Here is an 11,506-nt window from a genome sequence, read left to right on the forward strand (position 1 = left end):
AGTTAGGAGGGGTAGAGGTAGACCTAGATTAGATAACTGTTAGCAAATAGTTAAGGATGTGGGCTGTTCTAGTTTTAGGGAAATGCGAAGTTTAGCTCAGGATAGGAAAGAGTGAAGGTGCATGTCCAACCAGTCTTAGGACTGACGACCTTATGATGATGATGATGATGATGATGATGATAAAAAGAAGCATCTGCTCAAAAAATAAAGGATTTGTTTCTCGAAAAACAGTTTTTCTCGCTCTTTTCAAATTTGCAGTTGCTACCCAGGCATCACACAGCTTGTAACTTAAAAAGTTATGTATTTGTAGGACTGTTTTGTGTTAAAATCTATTTGTATAGGTGATCTTTAGTTGTGTGGTCCCAGTGTTGTGCTTGTTATGGCTTATATGGTGCATTTATGTACAAGAAAATACTACAAACAAAGACGTACACCACGAGAATCAGATTTTAAAGCGTTATTTAGATTTGAGTAGGAAGATGTCGTGTGGTTGACGGACCACTTCCTTGGCGCCTATCCCGAAACACGTGGAACAGCCGTGTCACCTGTGCAGAAAATGAAAATATTTCTGGGTTATTTTGCGAACCGCTTTAAATTTGCTAACTTTCAACACTGCACAAGTAAATCAGGAATATATTAAACAAATTTTAACTAGTTTGTCGAAATCGGTAGCGGCTAATTTGTACCTTTTACTTTATTAATCCGAAGCATTTCCTTACAAGGAAAAGATATAGATTATATATACGAATTGTAGCAAAAGATTTTACTTCTACCTTTTACTTGAAATTAAATTATTTATTTTTATAAATACAGCCTAATATCTAGATCTAGATGAACAAATCGGGAAGGTTATCCTGTCAAGATCGCTTGCTAAGAATTTGTACTACCTATGTCTATCTCGGATTGTAAAAGCAGGGCAGTATTTATCATTTATGTATACCTTACAAAAAAAGTATTTTACTCATTTTTATGCTTTTCGGATAGATATAACCACCATGAAATAACACTTTTTTCAAGGTTAATGAATTTCGAAATGGCGTATAAATTCTGATCCTTCAAAGACTTATCATCTTAAAAAAAACTAAAACCTCTTTATTCGTTTATTAAGATTTATTTCAATAATGACAATTTCTATTCGTAATCTTTTTATTATCATTTATGCAGAATGTAATTAATCACTTCTAATCAACATTGGATTTTTTTTATGTTCGGCATTCAATGTAAAAATATTAATAATATTTATGAAGGGCTTATCTACTTTATTATTGATATTTTTATTGATAGAAAAAAAAATTGTGTGCAAACATTTAATGATATTTACCGTAAATGGTTATGTATGCTATTAGCACGACGGACCAATATGGATATAAATATAATCCTGGTGCTATACAAAAAGCCGTCGATGATCCTAATAGCTTTTACGTAATTTAATGATACCTGGAACATTTTTTGCTGGATTGTGCATTTCGAGACAATAAAAAGCACTTGAAAACCAGCAGTGAAAGGAAATAAGTATCACAATTGATACCAACATATCCTGAAAAATTCGATCCAATACTTTTTGGGGGCAATTATGATATGCTTAGCCTCCTATGCCCTTTGCTTAAATAAAACTAATAATGGGCGTATAATTAATTACGATATCTGTTATAGATCTCGATTTGTCCATCTTGCCTAAAGGTCTTATATGAGCATCCTGTTTTTGATAATCTCTTAGTTTTTAAAGCAAGACAATATCGATATATATATTTGATTCTTACCTCAGATGTGAGACCCGAATAATAATATAGAAAGCAATACTCGCCAATATGTTTTTACAATAATCATAAGAATCTATTCCAATAGTTTTTGTTATCCATATTTGGAAAACCAATTTACGATAAATGCCATAAAAGGATTCTTTTTTGTGTAAAAATTTATTTTAAGTATATTACGCATAGTGCATATGGTGAAAAGATGTTTCAATATTCCTTCGTATATGTATGTTTTTTTGAATGTTTGTATATACTTAAGTATTATTAAATAAATAGGTACTGCCTATTTATAAAATTATAAAAGAAACAAAAAAAAACCTCATAATAAATTGGGAATATTATGCTTACCCAGTTGTTAGGAGGTGTTGTTGAATTAAGGCCGTCCATCCAAACGTAATAGTCTTCGTACCCCGCAGTTCTATTTTTGGACAATTGGAACCAAGCGTGTTGATCGCTGGTATGGTTCGGAACAAAATCCAAAATAATTTTTAGGCCAAGTTGATGGGCTGTGTCAAGAAGCTGCTCAAAATCGCTCATGGTTCCGTAACTAGGATCAATATCTCTAAAATCACTAATATCATAACCGCCGTCGATCCCAGGAGATTTGAAAATTGGCGAAAACCATGAAGCCGTTACTCCAGCATCTACCAGATGTTGTAATTGACTGGTAATACCTTTCAAATCACCCACCCCATCGCCATCACTATCTTTGAAGGATCGAGGATAAATCTGATAATATGTTGCATATTTCCACCAATCGTCGTTGGGTATAGAACTACCATTATAAATAATTTCAGCTTCAATTAAGCTTTGAAATAAAGTAGTAAGTAGGATCACTGTTTTTAATGCAATCATTGTTACGTGTAGGTAATCAGTTGTAAAACTAAATCAATTTTTTAGAAATTTGCAGGTATTTATATTAGATGAAATGTAGAGATAAATATTTAGATCATATCTCTCTTTCATACTTTAGCATAAACAATAGAAATGTTGAAGTACTTGGTTTAAAGACCTTCACAGAAATGATAATGAAAACAACTTCAAGTCGCCTCGCTTTAAGCCCCTGCGCGTGGATCCACGTTCCGTGTAACGGGTTCGGCACGATTTGCAGCGGGAACTGTCCTTGTGCGTTCTTTGGCTCCTTTTCACTGCGGTCACGAGCGCGTGGATTGGCCATCAGCGATCACGCTTGGTGTAAGGACTTAGGCGTCGTCTGTAGCGTGAAGGAGCATGCTCACGCGTTACGAATCGTCGGTAAATGTTATAAAGAAATGCACCTCATACAAGTCTTTGTCATGCATTTTAAAATGATCACATGTTAGTGTAATGTAATTTTAAGAAACAATATAGGTAAATAAATGAATTGAAGATGGTATTCTAATTTTAATGTAAAAAAATGTACATACAAAAGATTTTCATGTATATTATACCTATATCGTTTAGACTTTTTACAAGCATTACAACACAATTTTACAAAACCCTTTGTAGGGATGTTTATATGGAAAATGAATAAGTTATTCGACCTTGTGTAAATATTTTCGGAGTAGATTAGGAGTGCAGATCCACGGTAATATGTGTAATATGTGTAAAACCTACCGGTAAATTCCAACAGGTGTAGTAAATTCATCGACATCGGCACGCACGGTATGCAAAGCGAACGGATTTTAATTATGATTCTGGTATTTGGGTGGATTTTAAAAGTGCCAGTCGTTACGTCCGCATGAATGTACGGTGCTCCATATGATTACATATATTTTATTTTTCTCGGACAGTTCTTACCGTTGATTGTATGCTTTCCGCTCCACTGGCTTTCTAATAGGGCCATTAGGCACAATTGATTCTTAAGATCATACGTCATCGTAAAATTTGAAACTATACGCTATACCAACTATTAAATATACTGCACGCCAGCACAACGCAAGTAAAAGACATAATCCGAAACAAACAAAAGCATTCTCGGTTTAATTTATTCAACATTCAAATGAAAATTAGTAAAAAAATTAATAAACATAAATTAAGAACAGAAAAGAGATATGACATCAAACATAAAAGTATCCTGAACCTACCTGTATTGCAAATCAAAATTCATACCACTGACCCATTGACTATTGTTGAACATCGTTCAATAAGGTAAAATAATCATATTATCACGTTGTGCTGGCGTGCAGTACATTCGTCTGCTCAATGAATTACCAAACCCTTATTGTACGTTGTTTCTCGTGGTAAACCCGCGAGCGTTACAATTTTCCCATAAGATTTGTATATTTATTAGCCTACAAATAAAGCTAGTTTTGTATACATGCATCCAGAATGCTGTGTTTCCTGTTGATCGCATTCGGTAATGCCTTTTTTAACGAGTTTTAATGTTTAAGCATTATATGTAATTCGTTCCAATGGTTTCAATCGACTCGTTGAAAATTCGTTAACGGGAAAGCAATATTGATCGGTTAATTGTTTAAATTAATTTCAATCCAGATTTCACGTTGGTCAGTGTTATTTAATGGAAAGCCCGACAGAAGGACAAGATAGCCTCGACATTAGCCACTAACTCTCAAAGTCAGGTTTTATGTTCAAAAAACGAATAACTTTTCGAACTTTTCCCAATAGGTCAAGTGATGACTCGTTTAGAGCGGGGTAAACTACAAACACTGCTGCTCTAAAACTTACCCCATCACTCCAGCGATTTGCTGACCGTATTTTTGGGATTACCCCAGTCTATTGTATACCTTTGACTACAAAACAAACGAAGAAATGGAAACTAAAGCGTATTGCTATATATTTTTCATAAATTATATCACATATAACAAATTTAATGGAGTAATATAACAGTAATTTAATTAGGAAAATCAATGTTACATTGTTATTAACAGAAAAATATAAATGCTCCTGTAAAACTGTAAAAAGTTTGCGGTAATTTTACAAAACCAAATCAGTCGCATTGCACTATAACAACATCAATATTGTATTACAACCTATTCCCAAAGTATTTAATGATTATTACAAAACATTTTTGTAATGTTTGTAAATAATTGTTTAGTAACAACTACAAATGATGCGGTCTGGTGAATTGCCAATAATGGTGAATTTGTAAAATTACTATTTATACTTGACTAATGCTATAAAATCGCAAACTTTTTAGAATTTATATGGAAAATATCATCCAATAATAGCCAAAGTTATTATTTTGTTCAAAACCAGTAGGTAAATTTACAATTATTTTTAACAGTGTATTAAATTATTTGGTCGTGATTTTGCTACTATTGCTTCGTGGGCATCCAGGTATATGCGACTTTTCGGCAGAAAATCTCTGAAAAAATAATAAAACGATAATAGATCCAGTAAACATCATACAAATTAAAAGAAAATGAATAATATTGTTTACAATTGCTTAAATACGACAATGTTTTTGATCGGTATACGTATTTTGTAAACCAATGTAAGCATTATATCATTATCAACAATTAATCAAATAAACTATTTAATTTTACACATCTTACCCTTCGTTTCTGAAAGAGTCGGTACTGGATAAAACTACTCTAATGTCATTAGAGAGAGACGTAAACGAAGATAGTGACACTGTTGAAGAATAATTTCCCTTGTTAAATAAAAAGACATATGTGTCGTTACCAGCCAATTCTCTCGTAAATGCAAAAACGTAAGTGTCTAAAGCCTCTATGTTCAAATTTCCAAAAATGATAGTGTCTTCTTGCCTCAATTTCATTAGACCTTGGTAGACATGAAAGTGACTTTTTACTCCGTCTCTGCTTTGTAGTTCAAGATTGTTTGTTATATATTTTGCACTGACAGGCAACCAAGTACTATTCGCTGTGCTAAATCCTGCATTAACACTAGAGTTCCAATGGAATGGAGTCCTCTCAAAATCTCTTCCTTCGGTCAAGAAATTTTCTCTGGGTCCGCCACATGCTCTTGGATCTTGTCCTTGTTCCCATGTTACTACTCCATTTTCCATTCCAATTTCTTCTCCGTAATAACTGTTTACTACACCTGGCAGAAGACTTATCAACATATTGTATCCATCCACATTTTCAACTCCAAGACGAGTGGCAACCCTAGGCCTATCGTGATTTCCCAACTAAAACGCAAAAAACCAATATGCAGATAGCACCATATGGGATAAACAATGAAGAAGCAAATAAATGACTGGTTTTTTGATTCTCAACCTTAGATGGAAAAACAATAAAATCAAATGGATTTCTGTGAAACTAACTAAATAAAACATTAAAATCCAAAATTGCACAAAAGCGATTAAAAATCCTACAATGTGTTTCTTCACTGAGTGTCGAAACGCATATTGTCTTTTCTAGTCTTTTTTATCTGAAATCTTGGATTTTAGTTTTTAATTATTAAATTAAATGTAAGATCCAAAAAACCAAGCATAAGGCTTGAATAAAATAACTCGATAATAGTTCTTACCACCCAATTAGCTACATATCTGCTTGGCATATTTTGAAACCATGCCGTTATTACCCTTACGACCTCACTAGCCGTACTGTTGGATGTAGTATTGGTTATAAGAAAGAAATTGAAAGTAAAATGAGCCCCATCAACTGTGTCATTACCATAATATGGCATAGTGGCGGTTATATTTGTATATCCTTCTGTGATAAACACCCTATCGAAACAGAGTTTTTCAATTACATAATTTTATTGTAAATGGAATGTATCAGTTAAAATTAGAAGGAGGAGACTGTGGTAAATATTAATTAAAAATTAAAAAGAATACTCACCCCTAATTACCACAAATAATTTATTTGAGCGGACAGTGTCGCATTGATATTGCCCACGTATGAAGTGGGCGAAACACGTGTCCGCTCAAATAAATTATTTGTGGTAATTAGGGGTGAGTTTTCTTTTAATTTTTAAGGAATGTATCAGTGGTCAGATAAATTAGAATTGCTTCTTTTCTATGAACATGCTGTTGATAGCAATGATTAATTTAATTAAGAATTATTTAGTAAATTGATATAACCAAGAATATATCTTTGTGTTTCTTGAATCATTTATGCTCTAGTGCATTAAAAAAGGATGCAATTTTGCTAGATTTACAAGATTTAAGTGTCTGTTACCTGGTGTTTCCTCCATTCCGTCGGTTGTAATCGTCAAGAACTGCTCTCCACTGATAAACCATATCCAACGATTCCGGTTGATCCTGAATTGCACTACGTTGAGCATTAGGGTTGTAGGTTTCAGGAGTGCCAGGATCTGTTGGAAATGTTTCGAATATATATGGTACTGCGTCAGCTCTGAACCCATCTATGCCCTTATCTAACCAAAAGGTCAGTATGTCCTTTTGAAAAAAAAAAACAAATAATTTTAAATAATTATTTGGATATAGAAAAAAGAAGCAGTTATAACTTACTTTCATTTCTTGGACAACCCTAGGGTTTCTGAAGTTTAATTCAGGTTGTTGGGCAGTAAACAGATGGTAATAATATTGACCCCTCTCAGGCACAAAAGTCCAGGCAGAACTTCCGAACATACCCCTCTTTATGAAAATAAAAATTTAATGATGAGTTACTTGATTCTTGCTAATTAATTGATTGTCTAATCGAATATATAACTGATACATTCGACATTCAGCATAAGAATCATCAATTATTATTTTCACAAACAAAACCGCCCTTTGTTGAGAGCATTTTGATATTTGCAGAAGAAAATATTTTTAACTCATACTACATTAAATTCTATTCTAACATCTTTTACATTAACTGTTGACGCAAATATTTTTAAAGAAAAACTCAATTGATAGAAAACCATTCCTTGTTTTGAAACAATTTGTAATACAGTTTAAGCAATTAAAAAAGGAAATATGCAATGGGTGATTTCGAATTTCATACTAAATTTTAATAAAACTGAAGGTCAACAAAATACTCACCATCGACTTTTAGGATAATATCACCAATATCTTCTGTTATTGACATCACACATAAGTTGATGACATTCAATACTTGTTTTTTTTTTATAATTCATTAATTGATAAATTTTTTATATATTTAACAATGGAGCTTTATTAATTAGTTCGTGAGTAATCTTCTGATACCAATCAATCTAATTAAAAGTTATTGTGAAATTTGAAATGGCAGATTACTTTATTTTTTATTGGAAATAATTCAACAACGCTTCGTTTTTCAGGTTGAGCAATTTTTGATTCTAACTGAACATGTGATGGGTAATTGGTTGATAATTAAAAATTCTTGAAAGCTCTAACGTTAGTCATAATTGATTAGTGATGAACATGTCGAAAAAACTTATCTTGTCGAGGCAAAATCTTAACTTTACGTCAAAGAAAAGTCATGATAGTGTAATTAAAATTTGTGTAAAAATAAATAACTATATATAATATGCAGCACATTAGGAAACTGATAATGGCGGTTAACNCGACGTTTCGCCCAGGTTGCTGGGCTTTATTAAAGCAATTGTTTTAGTTATAAATATATAATGCCGATGGTTTTGCTATTTAAACTGTACATGATTAGATTAAAATTTGTATAAAAATAAATAACTATATATAATATGCAGCACATTAGGAAACTGATAATGGCGGTTAACATTTACTAATTTTCAAACATTAATATCAATTTGATTCAACTTTCACCCACTACAGATTACTTCAAATTAATGGGGAAAAAATGTTGCTGCGGCCACAGGCTACTCCCTGGGAATCAAACCCAAGTCTCCGTCTACCACCTCCCGTAACTTAGTCAGACAAATTTGTTAGTGGTTTATTTTTAGAACCTATTAATTTTTTTATTAATTAATTTTTCTCTGAAAAGGTACTTTTCTTATCTAAAATTTTCGTTTCTTAGTAAAAAGTCATAACAGTTTTCGACGAAAAAATATTTATTTCTTATTTAATTTCTGTTTGTTATATTTTCTTATTACTTATCTGTAAATATATCACTTTTAATCAGCAATGGATATTTTTTATTTTCCGCATTCAATGCAAAAATATTAATAATTTTCATTAAGCACTTATTAACTTTTTTGTCGCAATTTTAGTTTTGTTATTTCAGTTTACAGAAAGTTAATTAATCAGTGAATAGAAAAAAATTGTCATTGAGCTACCTTTCACGAGCTGTGCACATGAAGGGCCCATATTATACAAATGGAAATGACGCTGGTAACATGCGAATATTCGTCGATGATCCTAATGCCTTCACGTAATTACGAATTATATCTTGTTAGTGGATCTTAGATTTTTAAGACAATAAAGAGTACTTGAAAATCAGCAATGAAAGAAAATAATAATAAAATCGTAACATATTTAGGCCTCTAAAGTATACATATAATATTTTTTATCACAATTAGTTTATCCAATCAGAAGAAAAAAAATCTTTTTCTTTTTATTTTTCGATAGGAGGTTGAGATTGGGTATGCATTCAGTGTTTTAGTAACTTTATAATAGGTATAGACAATATATCCTAATAATTTCGATCCGATACCTTTTTTGGAGCAATTATCATATGCTTATCGTACTTTTGCTTAAATAAAATTAATAGTGAGCGTATGAATTAATTACGATATCTGTTATAGCATCATGTTTTTGATAACCTCTTGGTAGAATAAACAGAGTAGCTCAAAACCCCAACGCCAAAACACAACACTGTAGTTGTCCGAAGCACTTTTCGGTAACAAAGTTACCTTCTTCAGGAACTGAAGTAAACAGTAACTTTGTTACCGAAAAGTGCTTCGGACAACTACAGTGTCGTGTCTTGGCGTTGGGGTTTTGAGCTATTCTGTTTGTTCTACAACAACCGCCAAAGTTTTTCCAATCTTCATATAACCTCTTGGTCATTAAAACAAGACAAGATCGATATATCTTTGACTCTTATATTATATGCGGCCTATAAGACCTTCCTGTACACAAAATGTCAAGATTGTGGATCAACGGGAACTTTACATACAAATTTCTACTCTAAATAATCAATTAGTATAGAGGACTACTCGCAAATATGTTTTTACAATAATCATATGGACCTATCCAACAATATTTGCTACACATATATATATATATATATCATTTACGGTGAATGTTATTCAAAGGATTCTCAGTTGTGCAAAAATTGATTTTTAACATGATGCTTATAGTTCATATGGCGAAACGGTGTTCCAATATTCGTTTAAAATGTACAAAAGTATATGTATTTCGAATGTTCGTACATCCCTAAGTATTTATTATAAAAGAAACAAAAAAAAACCTCATAATAAATTGGGAATATTATGCTTACCCAGTTGTTAGGCGGTGTTGTTGAATTGGCGCCGTCCATCCAAACGTAATAGTCCTCGTATCCCGCAGTTCTATTTTTGGACAACTGGAACCAAGCGTGTTGATCGCTGGTATGATTTGGAACAAAGTCCAAAATAATTTTTAGGCCAAGTTGATGGGCTTGGTCAAGAAGCTCATCAAAATCGCTCATAGTTCCGAAATTTGGATCAATATCTCGAAAATCGCTAATATCATAACCAGCATCGATCCCAGGAGATATGAAAATTGGCGAAAACCATGCAGCATTGACCCCTGCATCTACCAGATATTGCAATTGACTAGTAATACCTTTTATGTCACCCAACCCATCGCCATCGCTGTCTTTGAAGGATCGAGGATAAACCTGATAGAATGTTGCATATTTCCACCAATCATCCTTGGCTGTAGAGCTACCATTATAAACAATTACAGCTTCAATTAAGCTTTGAAGCAAAGCAGTGAAAAGGATCACTGTTTTTAACGCATTCATGGTTACGTGTATGTAGGCAATTGTAAAACTATAATCAACTGTTGAGAAATTTGCAGGTATTTATACTAGGTGAAATGTAGAGATAAATATTTAGATCATATCTGTTTTTCATACTTTAGTATAAACAATGGGAATGTTGAAGTAATGACAAATTAATTGGTTTAAAGACCTTCACAGAAATGATAATGAAAACATCTTCAAGCCGCTTTTAAGAGCTGCTGCACGGCACGTGGAGCGGTAGTCCACGCGGAGCGTGTAGTTGCCTAGGTTTAACCGTATTTTTCCTTAATGTGAAAAATTAGGTTTTCAGTTTTATTTTTTTATAAGCATCTATGTGCTTTATGGATCTGTTATAAACACAAACGAAAAATAAATTGAAAATGGACACAACCACTTTCATTCCGGTATACACCTCATTCGGTTGGGTATAGTCGGATTAAATTAAAATATTTAATTTGAAATAAACCTTACCTTGTTTTCATGGTACAGTAATATTGTCAAGGTGTTTTTTAGAAACATCAAGCTATGAGTAAGTTTATACATAATATTTTTAAAACCCAACCCATGACTAAACGAATTAATTAAAAATAAGGTTTCAATTTTTTTCTGCGAAGTTTGAACACACTTATCGAGACATTTTTTACCTTAATTTTTTTTCATTCTCGATTGTCGTGATTTGATCTACGACTTACTTATTTTGATAAATAGTCGTATTTATTTGTTGGAGATAATAATTTGTGAAAAGTAGAATAAGCCGTTTAATCAGTTTATCTAACTTGAATTGCATGAAATTAGAGAAAATAATAGAATATTTTGCTCGTGGGATTCACAAATACCACAATTATGGGAATGTGTTGAAAACAAACTCAATTTTACAAAACACAATGGACAACGTTATGATCTTTACAATAGGTACCTATACACAACAATGTAACAAATTACCAATAAAAGTACTTGACATTAGTATATTCTAAGTTGACTATTAGACTGAAAAAT

General features: G+C 32.3%; 2 protein-coding genes across 2 annotated transcripts in view; both read right to left on the reverse strand.

Moving 5' to 3' along the window:
* LOC112904864 (maltase 1-like) overlaps nt 1-2,653 on the reverse strand; it is a 12,602-nt gene extending 9,949 nt beyond the window's left edge. The window contains exon 1 of the mRNA XM_025975982.1: nt 2,103-2,653. Coding sequence (XP_025831767.1) covers nt 2,103-2,609 — 507 coding nt within the window. The 5' untranslated portion in view covers nt 2,610-2,653. The remainder of the gene's footprint in view (nt 1-2,102) is intronic.
* Nucleotides 2,654-4,506: 1,853 nt separating this feature from the next.
* Nucleotides 4,507-10,546, reverse strand: LOC108733309 (maltase 1-like). The gene is made up of 6 exons (XM_018464412.1): nt 10,004-10,546; nt 7,135-7,260; nt 6,842-7,062; nt 6,189-6,387; nt 5,252-5,847; nt 4,507-5,061 (listed from the first exon to the last, which is right to left on the reverse strand). The coding sequence occupies exons 1-6, from the start codon at nt 10,508-10,510 to the stop codon at nt 4,974-4,976; spliced, it is 1,737 nt and encodes a 578-aa protein (XP_018319914.1). The 5' UTR covers nt 10,511-10,546; the 3' UTR covers nt 4,507-4,973.
* Between the last annotated feature and the right edge of the window lie 960 nt (nt 10,547-11,506).

The sequence above is a fragment of the Agrilus planipennis genome, unplaced genomic scaffold (genome assembly GCF_000699045.2).
Source record: "Agrilus planipennis isolate EAB-ADULT unplaced genomic scaffold, Apla_2.0 scaffold12, whole genome shotgun sequence".
Classification (NCBI taxonomy): Eukaryota; Metazoa; Arthropoda; class Insecta; order Coleoptera; family Buprestidae; genus Agrilus; species Agrilus planipennis.